The sequence below is a fragment of the Amia ocellicauda genome, chromosome 6, assembly GCF_036373705.1.
Source record: "Amia ocellicauda isolate fAmiCal2 chromosome 6, fAmiCal2.hap1, whole genome shotgun sequence".
Lineage (NCBI taxonomy): Eukaryota > Metazoa > Chordata > Actinopteri > Amiiformes > Amiidae > Amia > Amia ocellicauda.
In genome coordinates, this window is record NC_089855.1 from 15,576,674 (window position 1) to 15,601,245 (window position 24,572).

Below are 24,572 nucleotides of genomic sequence, written 5' to 3' on the forward strand. Positions count from 1 at the left end.
CTGCACTTTGATGCATGGATTGTATGCTCCTGTTTATATACTTGGTTGTCTAATTGTTAAACAATACTGTGCTTTAAAAAATACAGTTTTACTGTAAATTGACACTTAAATTAATTTGCATTCCATACTTTTATAAGAAAGACACGTTCTGTTTCTTCAGAATGCAAATAACTATTTAATCCTCAACCCAATGTAAGAGATTCCTATAGTTTAAATACTATCAAAAACAAAACACAACCTATTCTTCCCCCTATTCTTAAAATTTTGAATAACCGCCTCCAACACAGGCCCTTTGCAATCCAAATCCCTGTTTTCCATGCTCCCAGTAGGAATGGACTCAGCCCAGTTTAAACTGGAGCACAGAGACAGCTCTCCCTGACACTGTGGAGCAGCTCGACAAGAATCACCCAGTTCAGTTATGGTCGTGGTTCTGCTCATCCCCACTGCTTGGGATAACCATGAGAGAACTGTAAGAAGCAAAGTCTAGAAAAGCAAACATGCTGCCCTATGGCAGAATGATATATGTCCTTTGACTTCTAACACATGTACAGTGGTGTGAACACTCTGATTCTGATATATTCTGATATTTTCTGCACTAAGCACTAAATGTAACTTAGTTGTAAAGATAAGAAATACTGAATTGAATGTTGTAAGTAAAGCCTGCAGGTATTCATCAATAGCTTGTGGTAAAAAAAAAAAAAGAAAACAAAAGAAAAACGGATATATACATAGCAAAATACAAAAACAAAAAACTTATTTACTATTGCTTTTGTGACATTTCCATGTCTCCTTTATATTTTACCAAATACAGTTCTATTTGTTTGAAGTGTAAAAGTGACTCTTTTCACTTGAACATCACACAGAGAACTACAAAGGAAGAGTGAATTTATTTAATCTTCAATAGAATGCATGTGCTGTACATTATTATTTCTGTATTGCATTAAAGTCATGTTTAGAACGTCTACAAAGCCACCTTCAAACTTTATGAAAGTCAGTGAACAATGTGTTAGACCTCTGACAACAGCAAGGGATGTGCCAACCTACAGCAAGCTTCCCTGACTTTCAATATGAGTCATATTTGTTAAATGGCTAAAATGACTGAAGATGATGAATGTTAATAACACCTCTTCCTACATAGTTTGTTATATCATTTTTAATATTTTAATAGTTAATGCATTAGAATATGAACAGCTCTGTAAATTTAGCAAGTCAGGGGACACACTGAGTTTGAACAAAATCGATTTTGCCCAGGGTAATTCTGGATCTAGCAGATATTTATTGCTTTGTAATAAAACATCCACTGAGGAAAACACTTAATTAACCTTAATTAAGCAAAAATCAGCTGAAAGTTTAAAGAACATTTTAAGTCAATGTAGGCCAAAAAAGATAAGAACAAAACAGGTGGCACATTGGTGGATCACAAACAGGTGTGTAATAGATTTTTCTTTAAGTCTGCATATAACAAATCAAATAATAAATTAACAATACATTTCACTACTAGCTATTGCATTATATCTGTAGGCTACCTGGCCCATTTTAAGAGCAAGCAACTCCAATCCAACCAACACCACAATTTCAAGCAGATCTACACACAATCCAGTTTAGACATTAGAGAAGCAACCCTATACTTAACAAAAGCCCATATTTACTGGGGACTCTAGCGTGGACCATATGTTACCCTAATTTGTTCACATATCTTCTAAGGTAAGGTAAGATTTAGCTAACTATCTTAAAAGACTTCCTTCTAAATAACATTAATTTTACCATAAGTCCAACCTATCCTCCTTTATATAATAAATTACTTATTAGCTAAGGAAATTGTCATCATTCAGTTTTTCAATTTGTTATTTTTTTATTGTGAATTGTTTTGTAAACATCCAAATCTTCAGTGAATGCAGATATGGAAATTAATTAGCCTAACACTTAAGTAATGTTCAGAGTGGTTATTCTGAACTTCACAGCAGTACTAAAATGCGTTTGGGGTTACTGTGATGTACAAAAAGTCACGTTATGACAGTATAACTGTTTACATTTAGGAAACTCTGTTTTTCAGTGTGCTCTCAATTAAATAATGTTTTGAGAAGTAGACCATGGACCAGACCAAATCATAGCTTTGGCACCTGTTCATTTCAGCTTCTAATTCTAGTACCTTAAACTAGTTTTTTGTTCTGTTTTTTTATTTATTATTTGGTGGCAGCCAAAGTTTGGATGTAGTCCAGGTCTTAGTTTTCATTACATTTTAATTAAAGTAATAAGAAAATAAATTAGAAAATCACAACATTTCATTGTAATTCTCAAAGATTGATAGCTGTGAGACTGCTCGTGAATGATAAAGCATCATTTGATAAATGAAAGCTTTGGATGTCTCTCATCCTGCATGAATTATGGAGAGAATGTGAAAATCATGATTTCTTATTAAAATGCATCAGTATTCTGCTTTCGTGTGTGAGTGGTTCATCTCTAAGTGAAGTGTGAGCATGTTTTCCAGCTTGAGTAAATTGCAAGAATAAGACAATTGTGCCTCCCCCCACACACATCAATGTCAGCTGTCAGATTCTTGATTCTTATTCCTAGCTGACAAGTGAAATGAGAGACATTCTTCACTATTGCAATATTAATGGGACATTAGTACTTCTGGTCCTGTGAAGTATTTGTACTTTCAAATGTCATAAATAATCTAGTTGGCAGCCATATTAGACTTTTCTAATTGTTGTTGACTGCATATTTCACTTTTTAATTCTCTATTTTTGACTGGTACCAAAGTGAGGATAGTTGAATAGCCTTTAATGGAAACTTTTATTAGTTTGAAATTGTTGTCTTTTCCTAAAAGTATGAGAAAAAATGTCCTTGTCTGCCATGTTAGTCTCTTAGAGTGAGCTAAGTGTGTTATAGTCAGTGAAATCACATTCTTTGTTTAAAAATAGAGCTGAGGCCATTGTCTGCTATAAATAACTAGCCTAATACTCCTACTGGCCTGGAGCTGAATGCATAAATTACAGCCCAATTTTCACTGGTCACTTTTAATCTTGAAAACTTCTACACAAGGTACAGAAAATGGGCGTGGCTCCAGAATATGTTATATGCTTCCTCTGAACAGTGTACAATGACAATAATTAATTCAGCGTAATTCAAGGCACAACCCAAGGGAGTTTAGAGGCTGGATAAGCGCATGCCTTATAAATTACAAGGTTTTGAGTTTTTAAATATAATTTTAATACAGGCTAATCCATAATGAACTACTTAAATTAAACACATACTTACATTATTTGTAAACCAAAGCTACATTTAATCAATTTCAAATGTATTTCAAATCAAATATATGACAATTGGATTAAATACGTATGTGTGTGTAGCCTTAGTGAGCAACCCAACAAATGTGTTTGTTACTCTATACTTGACGATTCTAGACTGGATAAACTGAAGACAATAGAAAATGAAAGGCCATGTTTAATTTAAGTGGAACAAAAACCTATATTGCCAGTAGTATTCCAGGGCTAAACTGAAGGAATGGCAGAAATGTTATCTCTAATTAATATGTATTTAAAAAAACAAACTTTGAATGTTACTAAAGTTTCTGTTTAATCTCCCAGTTATTTTCAGGAGATCCAGGTGCTGAGGTCTCTGGACACTAAGGGGTTACAGGTCTGCAGACAACACTTGATGTGTCACAGCAGCCTCAAATGTCAGGGGGCGGGGGTGACGGCCAGAAAGAGCTGCCAATCTGAAGTGCTTCAGAGATAAGGGTCTCTACTCCAGCCTCTCTTGAGTCACATTGGTACTGCTGGCTGGGGACAGAGCAAAGGGTCTTTCTAAAACAGGTAAGCACCTGCATTTAAAATACATGATTGTATTGTGCTTGTTATGTTTGAATGGAACATTACCTGTCAGGGTGCCGGCCGCGTGGTTTGATGTGCTGTTCCAAATGGCACTAATACTCCCAACGTGGTGTGTCTCTACTCTTGACTTGTCACTTGACACAACCCTGATGGGCTACAGCAGCTGCCTTTGGAGCTTAAAATACATTGAGCCCTGCTTTCTCTTAAAGTGAACAACTCCTAGGAGACTCATAAATGGAGCTGCATTTCCTCACTAAACTGTTCTTTTACAAGGTATCATTCAGTCAACTGTATTTGCAAACACACAGGGAGAATTGATTTGGAATTATTATTTTTATTTTTTTAGTGCAGAACTTCTTTTCCCAGCAAATTTAATTTGCCACTTTATATATTAGAGTAAAAATGTAAGGTTTGATTTGAAGCCCAATGTGCAAATTCACAGTCTGAAGTATTTAAGCATCTTATGTTTTTCATTAAGTCTGCAGAACTAAAACAGACTACAAGTTAACATTGACTGTCTGTGAGACGCACCTTGGTGTGAAAATGGTAAGCTGTGCAATGTAATTGTACTGAAAAGGTGCAAAAATGTCCTAAAAATATGTAATTAATCAACAAATATGCTGACAAGAAATGTATAACTTTGTTATTGTCATGTGTGGTGTGCAAAATAATGATCTCACCTCAACCTGTGCTCTCCTGGTTAACTCTAGGGGTAACCTTGCTGATACATGCTGTTATTGTTTCATATCGGTGGTTTGCTGAAAGAGTTATACAACTTTACATTTTGGAATGTGTCGTGATTTGGCAATAAAGAGATTAAACAGAGCAGACCTTAATTCACCAAATACCACTGGGCTGTCATAGGCCCATAAGCATTGCAGATGAAAAACAAATCAACTGGCACCATATAAGGACATTGAAAAACACATTCGCAATTATCCAAAATGATAAACTAAGCTGGTCTTGTTTTGGGAATGGCCACTGATGTAGATTATTTAAAATATGCCGCAAACAAAGCCAAGACTGTGTGTAATGAATTGAGACTCCATTTATACCCATGACTGTAATCTCTGTGCGTGTTTGGCTTCGGTGTCGGTGTGTTTCTTGCAGTCGAAGGCTGTGACAGGTGGTGTTGGCATGGCGTCTCACGATGACAGTGAGCAGGTGGTACCTGAGGAAGAGGACAGTGCGAGTGTGCTCTCAGTGCAGGCCAGATACCTCCGCAGCTCCTCTCCCAGCAGGTCAGTGTCTGGTTGGGATAAAGGTTTTTACAGGCCTTGGTGAAGGTGCTGGAAGTCCTTATTGTTCTGCACTTAAACAGATCTTTTCAAGTAACATGTCCTCTATCTCTGATCACCATCATGCTCTGTGGAATCTACGGCAAGATTGGTGTCTGAGGTTGACCCACAATGGGAACGTGGGTATATAATTTTATACAAAGGGTCATGGCCTTATTTTAATAATATGATAAATAAAAATGGATTCATTGTTGCACTGTTGGCCTTTAAAATACTGGCTTTGAAATATTTGAAGTGTTTCTCACACCAGGTCTGTAACCATTCTTATCTCATGAATGTCTGATGGAAAGAGTCCGGTGTTTCTTAGCTAAGGGGGAAGGTAGGCTTCAACTCAGGGGCAACTCCGCTTTTAATAGAACCTGTGAATATGGCTTACTTTCTGTGTTTACTGATGTAGGTTCTCCATTATGTCTGACACGGACACCGAGAGCATTTTCATGGAGCCAATTCACCTGTCATCTGCTGTGGCTGCCAAACAGATCATAAATGAAGGTAATATACAGGCTGTATGTGCATACATAGAGCAGTTAATTGTGGTACTAAAGTCAGTCATTCTAAAACAATAGTGTTGCGGATATTTTAAAGGTAAAGGGAATATGGTGTTTATGTGTGTTTAAGGCTGCGACCCATGTGTTTAATGTAGCCCTTGCCTACACTTAGGTCATTGTACTGTAGAATATGTTCTTCCCTTGCTGTTCATGTGCATGGGATTTCACATTTAAAATAATTAAGAACATAAAAAAACATAAAAAAATTAAATCAACTGTAAATAATACGTTTGACTATGAATGTTCACACAGATTCTGAATGATGTCTACAGAATTATACCATCATTAATGTTCATTCTTGCAAATACATATCAAGAACTAAAAAGCATGTAAAAAGCTTTTTAACATATGCTGTGTATTTGGACAAGTTGAAATTGACACGCTTTTATCTTCTATATGAAAAGGTGTCTCCTGTAGAGATTCCCATTGATCCGTTATAAAGATCTTACGAACCATATGATTTTTATGAGGGAGAACTCGAGGAGTGACACCAAAACAGCATTCTTAATGAGAAAACAGTAGGGGGCAAGATGAATCCTATAGGGCCATATTCTCAAAGTATAACTTCATGAGTTATTTAAAACCTTTTGTTTCTGATGATTTTTTATGTATTATATGAAGTCTTATATTGTATATTGTTGTTTAAGATGGAAACAGTATCTGCAGTAGAAGTGTATATTTTAAAGCTACGTTGTTTTAAGGGCAACCAAATCAACAGTCTAAAATTCAGATGCCAATCATGGTGTATGATCTGGCTCTGGGCTCTCTTTAAAAGAAACTGAGTACACTTCTGGTGTTTCCATACCAAGTGTTACTATTTTATTTGTGTTTGCCTGTTAAATATTGAAAATAATCTTGAGGAAAAGTAAATATTGGATTGTTCTCCACAATGGAAAATGCATATTTGTGACTCAGAAAGCCTGACAAGAAAAAAATAATTCTAGGGCATGGCATGGACCATCAGAGTCAGGATGTATTTGGCTGTGGCCAAACCTGGACTGACAATATCTAATGGAACTAAGATTGCACATACAGTGTGCTGGAAAACACTCATTAAAATAAATATTTGTATTTTGTTCTGTACAAAACTGGTAAGAAAATAAGATGGTTAAGGATGAGATACTACCTATTTCACCCAGTTAATCAGAAATTAGTCATCTATCTCTTCAAGAGGCTTCCAAATGAATCACTATTCACAGCATGACTTTGTAGAATACACCTTAAAAATCACAATCAGAACTCATCAAATTCTCCTTTGGTCCATGTTAAAAAAATATTTAATTCTGTTTGATACACTTTTCAAAACAGTAAGCAATTTCATAGCCCTTCTCTGGACCCTTCCCATTGCTGCCATACTCTTGACCCAAACTGAATACTGTATTGTAAATGAGGTGTCTTGATCAAGGTGTAATGATCAAAAGGAAAGTTTGTTAGGAAAGAGAGTTAGGATGTTTCAGGAGTGGGAGATGTTCTCTGGTAGAAGTAATATTTGAGCTATTTTCCTTAATTCCTGACAGAGTTGAAACCCAAGGAGGTAAGAGTGGAGACCATGACTGAGGGTATGATGGAGTCAGCAGAGCAGCTTCTGGTGGAAGACCTCTACAACAGGGTGAAGGATATGATGGATGACAGCAGCCCCTTCAACACTCCCTGTATCCTGGACATCCAGAGGGCTCTCACCCAGGACAAGCTGGAAGCACCCCTCAACCCTGTGGATGAAGTTTGGCCCAACATCTTCATTGCTGAGAAGTGAGTAGGAGTAGACACCTAGATTAAGTGACCAGGTGAAAAATGTCTATACAAAGAAATCATTGTGGGTGGATTGCAGGAGAATGAAAATGATGAACCTCTAAATGCATTTCCACTTTTATTTCCACCAAGAGGACATTGAAAAAGAAAAATAGCTTGGGTAGTTTCTGTTCAAAGGGAGATGTATAACCGAGCGCCAACAAAGCAGCACATGAGTCTGTACAGCGAGAAGGAGACAGGGGAGTTCCACATGCTGTTGAAGTCTTCTCAGGAAGAGTAGTTCTCTGAGAACATCCTGGCACAACGCCTATGTGGGCTGATATTTCATATCAACACCACACTGGTTGAACAGGAACATCTATTATTATCACTCTACCAGGAATATGTTGCCCTGGAAGCTGTCAGAATGGCAACTATAAATATTGTAATTGTTTTCATTCTGTTCTGACAAACACACATACTCACATGTTAATTGCTGTATTTGTATTTCTCTAGGTAGCATTATTTGCAAAGTAATCCATATTATCAATTCTGTTGTGAGGACTGTCTACTCATAAAACATTTACCACTATGCTAAGTTGCACTTTGTTTTTACCTTACCAGATGCCAACACCATAATGATTTAAAATATCATACCAGCTCTTCAGAATCCAAACTCCTATCGGCAGACCCTTTCTATAAATAACTGAAAAACCTCTTCCTTGTTTTGTAAAATTATTTTATTTTATTTTCCAAAAAGTCATGTAGAATTCATGTGGCTTCATGTGGTATGCAGTCCACAAGGAGCATCTAGCAGGCAAGTGGGAAAAACCCTGTGTTAGCATGTGCTTCATCTGCTAACTATCTATCATGGGAACAGAAATAGAGTTTAAAATGAATTCACCTACAATATCAAATAGATACATATATGATTCAGCATGTCACAATGTTTATTTAAACCACTATTTAGAGATTAATGGATTAAATGTAACTGACAACTCATTTCATATATATTTTGAAGTCACATCTCCAAAGATCAGCAGGTAAAATACATCAATCATTTTCTAGAAACATTACGCTTTTCCGTCCAGTCAGATGCCCTATTCTCAAGGGCTGACATGCTTTTATGAACAAGCAGTATTAAGCCAATTAGACCCATTTAAAATGCTAGGAAAGCCTGATAGACAGCAGTGTCTGTGCACTTCCTTCCGTTTCTTTCTGAACTTGCTCCCCCATCCACACTGTGACCTGGGCTAGTTGTCTGTATCGCCCCAGTTGCTGCCTCTTTAAAGCCGACATTTTGAATCGTACTGCAGTCAACTGTTTGTAATTGCATATCAGATGCATAGCAAACAGCCGGTCCCATCTTATAATGCATTGTTTTCAATAGAAACACGCTGAGGTTCAATTCATATAGTTTTAATGCATCATTTGGATTAGTCTTGTTTCCCTAATGTGTCCTGATCACAGTTTCACACCTGATCATTGCCCAGTGCAGTCACTGCAATACTTAGTAGAAGAAAAAAGTCAGTAGGAAGTTTAGCAGCTTTACTGTCATTGACCAGAGATGGGTGAACTGTTTTCATTGTGACTCATATTGTCTTTGATTTTGTAGGTGTGTTAGGTGTGTGCTAGCGAAACTCATCAGTGCATTTGGGGACAAAGGGCTGGATAGATGTGACAGAGAGTGAAATGAACACAGTGTAGAGAAAGCACTGTTTGTGTTGTGAAATCGTGTAGCAATATTTTCAGTGCCTGTATTTTATTTTCCGTGTCTTTTGAATCCGCACAGTTTGGCACGCTGGGGGGCTCTGTTGGGCTCTGGGGGCATGGTTCGAGTTGCGTCACGCATGACGCGTTTCTCCCGGGCGGCCATATTGACAGACAGGCCGCCCTGGGCCGCCTCAACGAGTTTAGGGTGCCTCAAAAAGCGGGTGTAATTTTTCAACTGGCCCAGGATCGGTCATATGAGTTGAAGCGGCCCTGGGCCAGATGGGTCCTTTACCCAAGACAACGGAGGTTATGTGATCCAGCTGTCAAGTGTAAACATGGCGATGTTCAATTTACAGTTATGCCACCCTGTCAATGCAACATGTGGCTTTGCGTGACGTCACAGTGATCCACGAGTTCTATAAGCGGATCTCCTTACGACGAGCAGACAGTAGCGAGCAGATCTGACTGAGATAGGACGTCCACATCGGGGCTAAAGAGAAAGAGATTTTGCTGATTGAAGAGACATATAGTAAGTTTTGCAAAGTCCTACTGGGATGATAACTAACTAATTGTTAGGGGGTATTAGCCCCTGTCCTCATGTGGATTGAGCATGTCAGGTGTATAATTACAAACCTCACAGTCGTGCTTGTATTGCCCCCCCATAACTGTCTAATCAATAATTCACAATCTCGATTGAGTGTGATTTTTTAAGGGGGACAGAATTAGAGAAATATTGTTAAAATTGTATAAAATGCAAGAAATTGCCTACATATATATAAACATTTGCACTAAGTTAATATCCTAACACATGGTTAAAGTTGTTATTTAAGATACTACAGTGAGGGAAAAAAGTATTTGATCCCCTGTTGATTTTGTACGTTTGCCCACTGACAAAGAAATGATCAGTCTATAATTTTAATGGTAGGTGTATTTTAACTGTGAGAGACAGAATAACAACAAAAAAATACAGAAAAACGCATTTCAAAAAAGTTATAAATTTATTTGCATGTTAATGAGGGAAATAAGTATTTGATCCCCTATCAATCAGCAAGATTTCGGCTCCCAGGTGTCTTTTATACAGGTAAGGAGCTGAGATTAGGAGCTCTCTCTTAAAGAGAGTGCTCCTAATCTCAGCTCCTTACCTGTATAAAAGACACCTGTCCACAGAAGCAATCAATCAATCAGATCCCAAACTCTCCACCATGGCCAAGACCAAAGAACTGTCCAAGGATGTCAGGGACAAGATTGTAGACCTACACAAGGCTGGAATGGGCTACAAGACCATCGCCAAGCAGCTTGGTGAGAAGGTGACAACAGCTGGTGTGATTATTCGCAAATGGAAGAAACACAAAATAACTGTCAGTCTGCCTCGGTCTGGGGCTCCCAAAGGGACGATGGACGAGACCATGTACCTTCAAATCTTGGGTGAGAACCTCCTTCCCTCAGCCAGGGCATTGAAAATGGGTCGTGGATGGGTATTCCAGCATGACAATGACCCAAAACACACAGCCAAGGCAACAAAGGAGTGGCTCAAGAAGAAGCACATTTTTCTGGATTTTTTTGTTGTTATTCTGTCTCTCACTGTTAAAATACACCTACCATTAAAATTATAGACTGATCATTTCTTTGTCAGTGGGTAAACGTACAAAATCAGCAGGGGATCAAATACTTTTTTCCCTTACTGTATGTGTCCCTACACTTTTAGCTTTTTGACATCTGTTTTCTACAAGATCACTAAATGTAACTGGTGTCCAAAAACTTTGCATCCTTGCAAAGGGGGGAGTCTTTCAAGCAAAGACCATTTTAGCAGAACTTAGTTTTTAATTTGTTATATATCAGAGAACAAGTTATTTTGCATGATACTTGATTGGAATCCTTAATGTCAAAATGCAAACTGACCACATTGTTCTCCTACTTCTAAAGGCAATAGTTTATGAATACTGTCTGGTGTGGAAGTTCAGTCCCTATAAACTGTTCATGGGAGCTTTATTTAAAACTATGGAAGTAATTTTGTATACATTTTAAATGGCACTCTGTCACATGTCAGGATGATTTGAATACAACATTGGTCAGAGTGAAACAGGTGGTAATAATTTGTGTTTGGTCAGGTTTGTCAACTTGCCATTGCCATGCAGTGTTTAGTGATATGAGTATTAGATTTGGTGCCATTAAATGCTATGCTTTGAAAGAAACAAAACTGGGCAGTTTCCTATTCAGACATGCAAATAGGGAAAGTTAAAATGCTGGTTTGTCTAGATCAGTGTTTCTCAGACTCATTTGTCTTCTACCAGTGCAGATTATTAATATAATAATATATAATATATTGAAATTGAGTGAAACCCTGTGACATGGATACACACTCTTCAGCTTATTTTGTTAGTTTGTTTCTTCCTTGGTTAACATTATATGTGGATGTAGAATTCTTTATTTAGGAAGTGTGCTCTTGGTTATAATTTATTCAAATGTTTCCATACACAGTGACATTTTTGCAACCTTGTTTATAACACACTTTGCCCTAAGTCTTCTCTGTATAACATGTTACAGGGAATCAGATTTAAATTTGCTAGTGACCACTGGATCTCCTTTTGCCCAACTGATGTAGTTGCTAGGGTCCAGAGAAGATGGCATTTCATGGAATCCTGCTCTACGTGTTGCCTCCAGCACTGATGCTCATGGGCTGGTTGTGGTATAAGTCGCGCAACCAAAAGCACGACGGCTGTCCAGCCAGTCCTGATGTAGAGGAGATTTACGAGACACCCAGCCTCAATGCCTCCTCCAGCGAGGGCAGCCACAGCATTGTGGAGAAGAGTGCCCCAGGAGACCTCACGATAGACCCTGAAAACCCATTCTCAGAGTGCCGTGCTGTATTCAGCACTGCTTTTGTAGTGCTTGGATTGGAGGGCCTGCATGAGCAAAATCTTGCTCATAGAGATCTGAAGCCCCGGAATCTCTTGCTGTATGGCAGGGGTTTCGTAAAGATTGCAGATTTTGATCTGTCCAAAGAAGGGATGGGGGTCACCACCAGAACCAGTTCATTCTGCGGCACGCCCCAGTTCTTTGCCCCAGAAATGATGACAGAGGACTCCTACACCAAGGCCGTGGATTGGTGGGCGCTGGGGGTCCTCCTATTTGAGATGATGGTTGGTGAATGTCCTGTCACTGGTGACAGTCTAATGGATCTGTATACCAGCATCGTCAATGATCCGGTGCCATTGCCCCAGTGGATATCGTTAGAAGCCATCTCCATCATGACAAGGCTGATGAGTAAAAACCCAGAGTGGCGCCTGGGGGCCGGTGAGCAAGGCGCAGAGGATGTGAAGGGTCATTCCTTCTTCAGGAGCATGGACTGGCAAGGCCTAAGAGAGCAGACCATGACGCCTCCTTTTGTGCCCACCGTCAACGGCCATGAGGACGTCGGCACCTCCAAAGCCCCAGTCCTCACTCTGGGGTCCAGAGTCTTCAGCCCAGAGGAGCAAGACCTCTTCCATGATTTTGATTTTGTAGTGAATGGGTGTTAGTGGTCCAAACAGTATTTACTGTAGTAACTGTAATCAGTACTACCACAGCAAAAGAAAGCCTGACACCAGAGACTACACCTACATTCCAGCCTCACTAGGAATATCTTTGAACCAACAAATTCACTACATTGACAACAGAAAGACAGTCAAAGGTGTTTTACACACAAGTTCAGGTGTAATTACACTTTAGTTCACCAAGCAACACAGCGTACATTTAAAAAGAACCGCAAAGGGACAAAATCAAAAAATAATGTGGAAATAAAACAGTGCCCAATGTGTTTCCTGTAAGAGAAAGAAAAACAGACGTGACCACCAACAAAACTATTCATACCAATACCAACCCTTAAATAAATAAAATAAAGCCATACATTACCTCGGGTAGCATAATGAAAAATCAGTCCCCCCCAGAGGCGATTCTAGAGTCTGTAGGAGCCCTAGGCAGAACATTTTCAGTTTTTTTTCAACTTTGTTTAAAATAAAAAAAAGATGTCCAGGAGCTGCTGACGGAGTTTTTTCCAGTGAGAGTGGGGGGGTGTGGGGGGTGCTAACGGGGTTTTCTCTGGTGCGGGCATTGCTGTCAATGTTGTTGCTCCTCGGGGGCCCCCTTCAGTCTGGGGGCCCCAGGCAGCTGCCTGGCTTGCCTGTCCTTAAGCTATGCCTCAGGTCTCCCCACTGACTCGTTCACCTTGTTCATACCCATAACAAATAAATGAATAAACATGCTTTACTCTTACATGACTATTACTTGTGTTGTTTATTGTGATCTGCCCTCTGCCCCCTTCCCTCACCTCTTAGCCATGACTTCAGAGCATCGTCTGCACTATCAGTATTAGAACTAGGACGGATGACTGACATTTTATATTAACTGTATATTTTACCTGCTCTTCTGTGACTTTGAAACTGTAATGATTGTATTATGCCTGATTGGTAATTTTGCACTGTATGTTTGCACTTTTGTTTTGTCCCCTGGATAAGGGCATGTGTTGAGAAGTTGTTGTTTAAGAAGTTGCATTCTTTTATTTACTACTAGTACAAGCTGACACCATTTCTATTCCTAAGAGCTGTTTGGCAGGGAGGATTCATTTCAGTTATAATGACATCATTGCCAAAGGAGTGAAATAAACTTGTGTAAAGGAACAGATAAATATTTGCACTGCTAGTTACCTCTTTAAAGACAATGAAAAACTTGAGTAATGTTTTTTTTTCCTTTTCCAGAAAGTACGTTTTCTTCATATTTTACTAAATATGTTGTTTCATGCAAATTCTCCTCATGAAAAAGAGCTGGTTAAAATGGTTAAAAATGGTTATAGAAGGGGTAGAATCACCTCCATTGTAACCTTCCATAAGTTCCTATGTTTTTATGAATGGGCCAGGACAAACTGGACTCCTCAGCTCTGGATCAGTCAGTGTTGCTGTGGGGTAGATGTGAGGCATGCTGATGGGATACAATGAAAACAATAACAGAGCTTCTGGTGTTCATTCAAACATACTCCACTCCGCTCAACCCGATCCAGTCTGCGCGCCACTGAACAGAAGTGAAGAGGTCCAAACTCCCAGCTGCCCTCAAACTCTACAGCTCTCTACTGTCCACATTCTCCTCTTCACTCACCTCAGCCAAGAAGTCTTACTTCCAATCACTCTTTGAACCCACTGTCAACAACCCTCGCAAACTCTTCTCCACCTTCTCCTCCCTCTTTGCCCCCCCTCCTCCCTAGTCTCTTGCTGCAGATGATTTTGTCTCCTTCTTCTCCTCCAAGATCACAGACATCCGCAAGCTCTTCAACAGTCCCCCCTCTCTCCAATCACACCCAAGTCTCCTCCCTCACCTCCTCTAAGCGACTGCTCCTGATCTACTCCCCTTCATCTCCTCCCTCCTCAACTTCTCACTCCTCTCTGACTGTTTTCCCTCTGCATTTAAACAAGCTGCTATCATCCCCCTCCTCAAGAAAACTACCCTTGTCCCCACCTCTCCTCAGAACTACCTCCCTGTCTCCCTACTCCCCTTCCTCTCAAAGACCCTCAAGCGTGCTGTCCACCGTCAGCTCTCTGTATTTCTTTCCCATCACTCACTCCTGGATCTTCTGCATTCTGGCTTCCGCACAGCTCACTCCACTGAGACTGCTCTCTTGGCAGTCACTGACTCCCTCAGATGTGCTCGGGCGGCTTCTCTCTCCTTTGTCCTCATCCTCCTTGATCTCTCTGCAGCATTTGACACTGTCGATCACTCCATCCTCCTCTCGCTGACCTTGGAATCTCTGGAACTGCTCTCACTTGGTTCTCCTACTGCCTCAATGACCAGACCTACCAAGTGACATGGCGAGGTTCCTCATCCACCCCCAACCTCTCCTTATCAGCGTACCCCAAGGCTCTGTCCTGGGCCCCCTCCTGATCTCCTCTTTCCCCCCCCCTTCCTCACCTTCTGCTGATCTCTCCATCTCAATCCCCTTGGAATCCACCACACTCTCTCCTTCTTCTTCTGCTAAGAACCTAGGAGTTACCCTCGTTCCTGTGCTCTCCTACATTTAGCACATCACCAGGCTGACACGCACCTGCAGATTCTTCCTGAGCAACATACGCTGAATCCAACCCTTCCTCACCAACTCAGCTGCTCGTCCAGTCCCTGGTCCTCTCACGCCTGGACTACTGCAGCTCCCTCCTGGCCAGCCTGCCTGCAACTACTACCCGCCGCTCCAGCTCATCCAGAACTCTGGGCTCGTCTGGTGTCTCTCTGCCCCGATTCGCACATGCTACTCCACTGCTCCGCTCCCTCCACTGGCTCCCGATAGCGGCACACATTCAGTTCAAGACATTGACCCTCACCTACCACTGTCTCGACCACACAGCACCAAGCTTCCTTCAGACCCTCATCTCCCCATAAATCTCCTCCAGGTCACTGTGGTCTTCTGGTGCCAAAAGACTAACTCTGCCTCCTCTCCACTCTCCATCCTCCAGATCCTGCTCCTTTTCATCCATGGCCCCTAAGTGGTGGAACGACCTTCCCACTAAAGTCAAAACAGCAGAGTCCTTGACCTCCCTGTGTTTACTCAAAATACATCTTTGTAATTTAGCCATTTACTCTCCTGTAAGATAGAACAACATTTTATCATACTACTTGCCTTGCTTTACTAGTACTCGTATTGTTAATTTTGATTTCCCCTATGTTCCCTCTCCCTTGGCCCTTGACTGTGACATAACATCTTGTCTGCACTCATCAGCTTTTACAATCCAGGATGTAAGACCCCATATATTTTATACACTTGTGTAAATTGGAATTTGTAAAATGTATTATGCTGTGAATTTCACTGTATTACGTAAATTGGAATTTGTAATATGTTTTATGCCTTGAAGTGCACTGTATTTTTACACTTTGTATTGCGCTTATATTTTGTAAGTCCCCCTGGATAAGGGCATCTGCCAATAATACATACATAAATAAATAAATACATACATACATACATACATACATACATACATACATAATAATCATAATAATAATACTTCTAATGGCCATGTAAAAGTGAAATTGAAGACAATAAAAACACAATCCATAATCATCTGAGACTTCTAAGGATTAAACCAAAATCTTTCAGGATTTACTTGTAACATCACTTATCTATAAGCCAAAGCATAGAGTAGGTAAGAAAACAGGAAAGGGCATTACAAGATCCCAGAACTGAGGGGTGCAGAGTGGTTCTCTGAAGAGGCATTGTTTTGTTTTACAGGGCTGTGGCTGTGAACAAATCCAGGCTGAAGAGACTGGGGATCACTCACATCCTTAACTCAGCCCACGGCACTGGGGTGTACACAGGAGCTGACTTCTACTCTGGCATGGATATCCAGTACATGGGCATTGAGGTGGATGACTTCCCAGAGATGGACATCTCCCAGCATTTCCGTCCAGCTGCAGAGTTCCTGGATGAGGCTCTGCTAACCCACAGAGGTAAGGGCCTGCCCCGGTGAACCAGGTTATCAATCATTCTCCTATTTACCTGCTGTTACGACGGTTTTCTATATAACCAAGCTGAATTAATTATTAACAGTGTGGTCTCATCAACACAGCCACTTCAAAAGGACACAAGATGGGAAGCTTTTTCTTGGTAAAGAAATCAGTTCACAGTGGGTAACACACAAGCACACTTTTCTGATATTTAAAAATAAGAGAGATTTTAATCATGTTATCTGGTGTGTGTATTGGTGTGGGTTTGGGTGTTATGTTTGTGTTTAAGTAGAATCAGTGCATCCAAGAGTATTTTAATGTGTTTGTAGGTATCTTTTTTTATCTGCATTAACAATTAACATTGCTATTATAACACTGGTGAAATCTGAGGTTCAGAAATAAAAATACTGTAAGGAATTTTAAAGGGAACTGCTATGTTTCACAACGTGCAAAATCCTTTCTAAGATGTTCCATAGAAAGATCTGGTAAGGTGATTGCTGTCCCTGACATGTCTCATACTTTCCCGCAATAAGCAAGGACTGGATTTCATTGCAGCATTCATACAGTAGCTCAAAATCATATATGAGGTGCCTATTTTTAGGAGTGCTCTCACAATTGCCAGAAATAAGTTCATGATCCAATCAAGAGGCTCAAAGCTGCCCTCAAATTTAGTAGGGTTAGAGGACCTGTCACAGAAAGCAAAGTGAGGCATTACCAAATACATTCTGTATGCTTAAAATAAAGTATTACTTCTTCTCATTAATGCTTACCCAAACAAGCATCACTTAGGCCTATATCAGCCATTTATGTGTGTCTAAATGGTATTTAAAATGTTGTTTGTGGTAAATAAATTACTGAGACTTAGATCATGTAGGCCTATTAGGCATGTATTAGCGTTGACAGAATTAATCTTACCATGATCATTTCCTGTTTATGACTTCTACAAATTCCCAAATAAATAAGTTGTGTCTTCATCAGTGCTAGCCTTCCAAGTTGAGAATATGATCCGACCACCAGGGTAGAGCATCTAGTCTAATCTAATATCATATAATTATATAATACAATTTAATATAATCTTTGGTTCCATTCGTTAGCTTCCTTTGTCCATCTGTCATCTGTTCTTCTTGCAATGTGTCCAGCCCATGTGTCTCCTTGACATATTGCTTTGCAGATCTTGATCTTGTCGTTGTTTTGATGGAGTTGGATTGTTGAAATAGCACTGCTCTCTAAATATTTAATAAGAGTTATATAGGTTTCCTCAAAGTCTTGATTTTAGAGCTCCGATGACTGAGTTTGTATATATTTAATCAAATGCTTTCTCATAGTCAACAGCCCAGGCACAGAGGAAGCTCATATTCTTTGCATCTGTCCAGTACTTCTCGTATAACTTGTATATGATCCATCGTGTTACATCCACTTCTGAATCCTGCTTGTTCTCTTGGTTGGGCAGAGTCCAGCGTGTATTGAAGGTGATGGGAAGTAGACTAATGGGCTTATAGTTCTTCAGATCTTCCTTGTCTCCTTCATTGTGAAGGAGAATGATGGTTGCATTTCAACTATCTGCTATTTCTTTCATCTTGAGACACTTCATAAAAACTTTTGCCAGAATCTTCTCAGTTTGTTCTTCAGCTTCTTCTAGGATATCCACTGTGATTCTATTTTCTCCAGGTGTTATGGCATAGCCTACTTCTGAAATCACATCTGGTATTTCACTTGTGTTCAATGAGACTTTTTAATTTTCTTTACAGCTGTCATCACTACTATACAGGTTTTTGTAGAATTCTTCCACTCTTCTGATAAACGCATCTCTGTTTTTGATTGTTGTGCTTTCATCATTTTTCAGGGAAATTATTTGGAGGCATTGTTTTGTATTTTTTATGTTCCCATTATTTTCAGTGATTTCTTTAATTAGGTTGCTGTTAAACTTTCTTACATCTTCAGTAATATGTTTCCTTCCTGTTTTGAACAGCTCAATATACTGTAATTAACTTTTGGTTTGGGGTCTTGACTATTTAATTTATCTTCTTTTCTTCATAAGTTCTCTTGTTTCTTGTGAGATATTTGTATCTTCTTGTGAAGTGTGGAGTCCTCCAATTGCCATACCATCACACATTATTTCATTATACAACTGATACATCTAGGTCTTGAAGTACACAAAATCGGTTCTTGACAATGTCTGAGGTTCACGACCTTTGGCTTCTTCATTAGTTTTCTTCTTTCCATGGATGAATTCTCTGGTCACTTCCAGTATTGAATCTGATTAGGACCATGTAGTCTTTTAGTACATGTTTGTGGTATATACAACGATCAACCATAACATTATGATCACCTGCCTAATATTGTGTAGGTCCCCCTTTTTCTGCCAAAACAGCCCTGACACGTCGAGGCATGGACTTCTGAAGGTGTGCTGTGGTATCTGGCACCAAGACGTTAGCAGCAGATCCTTTAAGTCCTGTAAGTTGCGAGGTGTGGCCTCCATGGATCGGACTTGTTTGTCCAGCACATCCCACAGATGCTCGATTGGATTGAGATCTGGGGAATTTGGAGGCCAAGTCAACACCTTGAACTCGTGATTCATCAGACCAGGCCACCTTCCTCCATTGCTCTGTGGTCCAGTTCTGATGCTCATTGTAGGCGCTTTTGGCAGTGGACAGGGGTCAGCATGGGCACCCTGACATAATGTTATGGCTGATGTGTATGTACATCATCTCTTTTCCTGGTCACACCAGAAAATCTTTAATTAATTCCTCATGTATGTGGTCTTCACATTTCCTCTCTTTAGGAACCATTCTATAGCTTATTTTGTTAATCTTTGGTTCTTTTGGTTTCCAGCCCATTGTAATTTTAATATTTTCACTCTATTAATGAGATCACAGACTTTTGTTTGTTCATGAATCCATTTGTAATTGTAAATCCAAGCAAACATCGTTCCATGCTTCTTTGTTTTGTCTTTTTTGCATTTAGTGACCAGGTTTCAGAACTATACATTAGCACTGGTAGTATGCAATTAACTTTTTCTTCAAGCAAATTGGTAGTAACCTTCCTTTGATGTACATTTATGACAACAATTTAATCAGTGAATTCACAATTAACAGGTACTTACATGGACTGTCTGTTGAGGTGGTTAGAAACATAAAGAACTTGCACTCAAAAGAAAACTCAGATTTTTCTTGTTCTAGACAATTTTATTAAACATTCTAGATTCACTAGAGCTAAAAATACTGTAGCTGTAAAGGAATGTCTCAGCATTCATTGTTGTTGTTCTTTATTCGATGTTTGCTGAGCAGATTACAAAAAAAGACAATAAGGAAAGTAAAGAAATTGAACTTTCTAAGAGTGCCAAACCTAGACAACACCACTAGTAAACTCTAGTGAATAATCTGAAATCCTTTTCTTTATCAATTTGTTCTTAATTAGATTAAAATGAAGGGTTTTAAATAACTCTGCAGGAAGCAATGCTGAATATAATAGATTTCAAACAGAGAGGAAGTGATTGATGCGTGTTAATCTCTTCATTACTGTAGATTACCAGGTTTAAACCCTATTCCTGTGTTTCCACTATGACAACCAGCACTCACATTGATATTCCCAACATACTGTTTTTAATATAACTGTAAAAACAAATTGAATCAGGGTAATGGTGTATATTATTTGTGTTTCTCTTTGTAAAAGACTTTAACTTAATTATTAAATTATTTTTAATAATAAGAACAGGATGGAGGCACAGGGTGAGACAGAAAGCATACCTTTTTTGTTTATTATAGCACAAATTAAGCAACATGGAATGTTCAATGATATTCAGTACTGAGAACATTCATTAGAAAACCTAAAGATTTGTCATTTGCATTGTTTGTATGCAGTTTTTCAAATTCACAATTTGGATTATTTTGCTTCAGTTGTGATGTATTATTATTATTATTATTATTATTATTATTACAGAAGATAAATAACTTTTAAAAGTGATTTTCTTGTAACTATTTGTGACAATATGTATTGTTGTCTTGTCCCTATTTCAATTAATTGTATATGTGAAATATTAAAGTAATCAATGAAATAGACAAACAATATTTTGACAGTAATTGAATATAGTTTAATTCGCAGCAGTTAGGTTATTATGCACAAAAACTCAAATTTAATGGGGTACTACTACAGAATATTGTTGATTCATTTTATATTGTAGATTTGATAGAAATCATCTGATTTCTATTAAATAAACCTTTAAACATGAAATTGTAGTTGTAGTGATTTTCTGAGAAAATGAATATATTTAAATTTATAATGATTGCTTCAATGTTTCAAATAATAATAAATACTCTGATAAAGTATTATTAGGTATTAAAGTGTATATAATTTTATCTATGTATTGCGATGAGAAAAAATAACTTCATATTTATCTTTGCATTGCTGTCATTGTGCTCCTGACAGGTAAAGTCCTTGTGGACTCGATGATGGGGGTGAGCCGGTCTGCAGTGCTTGTGGCTGCCTACTTGATGATCTTTCACCACATGACTATAATGGAAGCCTTGATGGCTATGAGGAAGAAGCGCCCCATCAACCCAAACGAGGGCTTTCTGAAGCAGCTCAGGGAGCTAAACGAGACCCTCCTTGAAGAACGGGGAGGTTTGGAGGATGACGACAGTGACACTCTGAGCCAGAGCTCTGTCATTGAGGCTAAAACCCATGCTCTCAAGGCAGAAGAAGGGGAATTAGGGAGTATTATGGGAGCAAAGGTCCACTCCATCATGGTGGAGGAAGAGGACAAGATGAGCACTCTGAGTAGTGTCATGACAGCAGCAGCGAAGGCCAGTGTGGCTTCCAAAAGACCCACACTGATAGATGAGGATGAGGAGGATAAGTTGTATGAGGAATGGAGGAAGAAACAAGGCTTGCCACCTATTGAGAAACCAAAATCGAATGAGGGTAAGATACTCAGGCTGCCAGAAGGGGAGGAAGAGGAAGATGTGGAACAGGTGATTAGGGAGTGGCAACGGAGAAATGAGAAGTACCAATCAGAGGACTGGTGGAAGGCTCAGCTCATGTGTGAAGATGAAGAGTCTCTCCTGGGAGGCAGCTCTTTTTCTGCCAATGGCCATGATGATGCAGAAAGTGTCAACAGTATGGACATCCGGGCGCTAAAAGAACGTTTAGCAGCCAGTGGCATTGGTAGAGTCAGAAGTGATTCAATCTCGACTGAAGACAGTACAGCAGATATTTGGACAAAAAGACTCCGGGAGATTGAAGAGCAGGCCGCAGCGAGGTATGGCGACAAAGGCAAGGACACCTGTGAGAATGGAAGCAGAGAGAAGGACATTGACGAAGAGAGCCTTTTTTCAGAAACCAGCTCTTTGTACAACTTCTGCAAGAAAAATAAAGACAAGCTCACGCCTCTAGAGAGGTGGAGGATCAAAAGGATCCAGTTTGGATGGAACAAGAAGGATGCCGAAGGTGAGAAGGCAGAAAGCAACAGTGTGCACGGGGAAGGGGAAGAAACTAAAGTAACTCCACAAGATGTGAACCTGACCGCCTACCAGAGCTGGAAACTAAAACAGCAAAAGAAACATGGCACTGAAAACAAGGATGAAATTGTGGAGCTGAGCAAGGGAGAGGATACGGCTTCCATCAAGAGAAAGCAAAGACGAGCTGAGCTCTTAGAGCGTTCCCGGCAGACATTGGAGGAGAGCCAGTCCATCTGTGGGTGGGACACAGAGAGTTCCATGAGTGGCAGCATCCCACTATCTGCAATTTGGCCTAACATGTCCGTGAGGAGTGTCAATGATGATACCACATCAGTGCTGAGCATGCAGAGCAACAGATCATCTGTTTCTCAGGCCAGGAGTTTGCAAGGCCTTCCCCAGTCCCCAATGGTTCCCTTGCCAAACATTCAGGTCGGCAATGATGATACCGTTTCCCTGGCGAGCATCCAAAACTGGATTGCCAATGTGGTAACTGAAACTATCATTCAAAAGCAAAATGAAATGATGATGCAAGGCAGCCTTCCCCCAAGTCATAGTCCATCTGTCATGAGTATGGGAGCCAGATCTGGTGCTGCTTTAAAATATGCAGATGATGATAAAATATCACTTCTGAGCATGCAAAGTGGAACATCTCACACAAGTTCCATATCACATCAGAGAGAAATACGAAGTTCTGACAGCCACTCAGCAATGTCATGTGGCAGCTTATCTAACATAAAGTCTGAAGGATATGGTGGCTCCAAAAACAAAATTACACGCACCAGCAAGCCCCTCTACAGCCTGTTCGCAGATGATGTTGACCTCAAGAAGTTGGACAAGAAAGACAAGGAAATGAAATCTGAAATGAGAGGCAAAATGTCTGTATATGAGCTAGAAAAAATAGCTGCTGATAACAAGCGCAGCACCTTGTTCAAGAAAAAGAAGGCAAAAGATGACAGTGAAGATGAGGATGACACAGCTAGAACCTCCAGGAAATTATCTTCCACCAACGTTGACAGATCTGATAATGTATCCAGTATTTCTGGGCTCTCTGCAAGATCCATCACAGAAACCCCAGACAAATCTCCCAGCATTAACAAGTGGCTCAGTGACGTCAACGCTCCCTCCAGATACTCTAAATCTTACATTGGAGAAAGCTCTGAGGCTAAATTCTCAAGATCATCATACTCCAAAGGAGACACAACTGAGTCATCAGATTTCATGTCCTCCAGACAAAGAAAGGAATTCTCTGGAAGCTCCTTCACCAGTCCAGACAACGGTTACAAAACAATATCACGGTTCTCTTCTGCGACATCTTCAAAAACTGCAGATTTATATTCCTCCAGCAGGTCCAGGGCTGATGATTATGAAAATCACAGAGAAACAAGTCCAGAACTGTATGGTACTATGAGATCACCTTCACCAGCCGCTGACTTGACTGAAACACAGGAACACAGAACACGGGCCTTCTACTCCACTGAAGAAGAAGAAGAGTTTGAAGATAAAGAACTATTTGAATATGGAGCTAAGAGAAAATTCACCCAGAGTTTTTCAAGGTTCGAAGATAGTGATGGAGAAATAAAGAAAAGTGGCAGTGATGAGGAGGAAGACGCATCTATAACCAGGTGGTCCAGGATAAGATCCAAACCCAAAGAAGATGAGGAAGATGATGATGAGGTAATTGCTGCTTGGAGGAGTCACCAGGAGTCAAAATCAAGGACTCAAAGAAGAAGAGAAATATAACCAGGCAACTGCATTTGGAAATATAGTAACATATTTAATCTAGTCTAGCAGTTAGAAGCAACTCACATCATTTTGTAGAATAATTTATATTATTTTGAAGAATTACCCCAAAAAAGCTACTTTTTATTTTAATACAGTTCTCCTTTCTTTTTAAAGACGTACAATTGATGAAACTTGAATAATTAGTTCATTCATTTATTTACTGTATATTAATGCACATCATGACAACATTATATTCCAGGCTGATTCAAATTGAACAAACTAACCAAATTTGAAACTTTACCAGGTTTACTATTGGCTACTTCTAAGTTACTTTGATTTGTTTCAATCAGTGATAAAAGAGCAATAGAAACAGACTAGGCTTTCTGTATTGTTAGAATTTAACACAGTCATGTTCAGTTATAATCACTGGCCCCCATGCTAACCTACCAATATGAAATGTACTTTAAGTCATGAATACACTATTCTTTGTTGTTTTTTCATACTTTATATCATAAGATCTATGAGTCAAAAGATGTATTTTGTTAACAGTTAGAAAAATAAAAAAAACACCCAAACAAATCACAAGTGATCCTTGATTTTTGTTGTTGTTGACCTATGTATACAGATCCTGCTGTTGTACGGCCTTCCCTGAGTCAAATGTGCTAGGGCCAATTAATTTTAATTATGCTCAATGTACAATTCCTCTAAGATGTACAGTGGAGAGGACGTGCTTGAAATAATAGCTGTCTGTGTGTGTGGGGGTGGGGTGGGGGGGGGGTGGGTATGAAATTCAGTAACCAGAGCTCTTAATATTTT

General features: G+C 39.6%; 1 protein-coding gene across 2 annotated transcripts; it reads left to right on the forward strand.

Moving 5' to 3' along the window:
• Positions 1-3,708: 3,708 nt before the first annotated feature.
• On the forward strand, positions 3,709-24,335 carry styxl2 (serine/threonine/tyrosine interacting like 2). Of its 2 annotated transcripts, XM_066706296.1 has the most exons (7): positions 3,712-3,818; positions 4,315-4,382; positions 4,947-5,077; positions 5,532-5,626; positions 7,200-7,431; positions 16,364-16,581; positions 21,004-24,335. In XM_066706296.1, exons 2-7 carry the CDS (start codon positions 4,380-4,382, stop codon positions 23,772-23,774), a joined length of 3,450 nt encoding a protein of 1,149 aa, XP_066562393.1. In that variant the 5' UTR covers positions 3,712-3,818; positions 4,315-4,379; the 3' UTR covers positions 23,775-24,335. The 2 variants fall into 2 exon arrangements, with proteins under 2 accessions (XP_066562394.1, XP_066562393.1); XM_066706297.1 differs by lacking the exon at positions 4,315-4,382 and having other exon boundaries at positions 3,709-3,818.
• The last annotated feature ends 237 nt before the right edge of the window (positions 24,336-24,572 follow it).

Coding starts and splice junctions, on each gene's coding strand:
- styxl2 (XM_066706296.1), top strand. Junction 5,078..5,531: donor CGCAGCTCCTCTCCCAGCAG/GTCAGTGTCTGG, acceptor TTACTGATGTAG/GTTCTCCATTATGTCTGACA. Junction 5,627..7,199: donor CAAACAGATCATAAATGAAG/GTAATATACAGG, acceptor AATTCCTGACAG/AGTTGAAACCCAAGGAGGTA.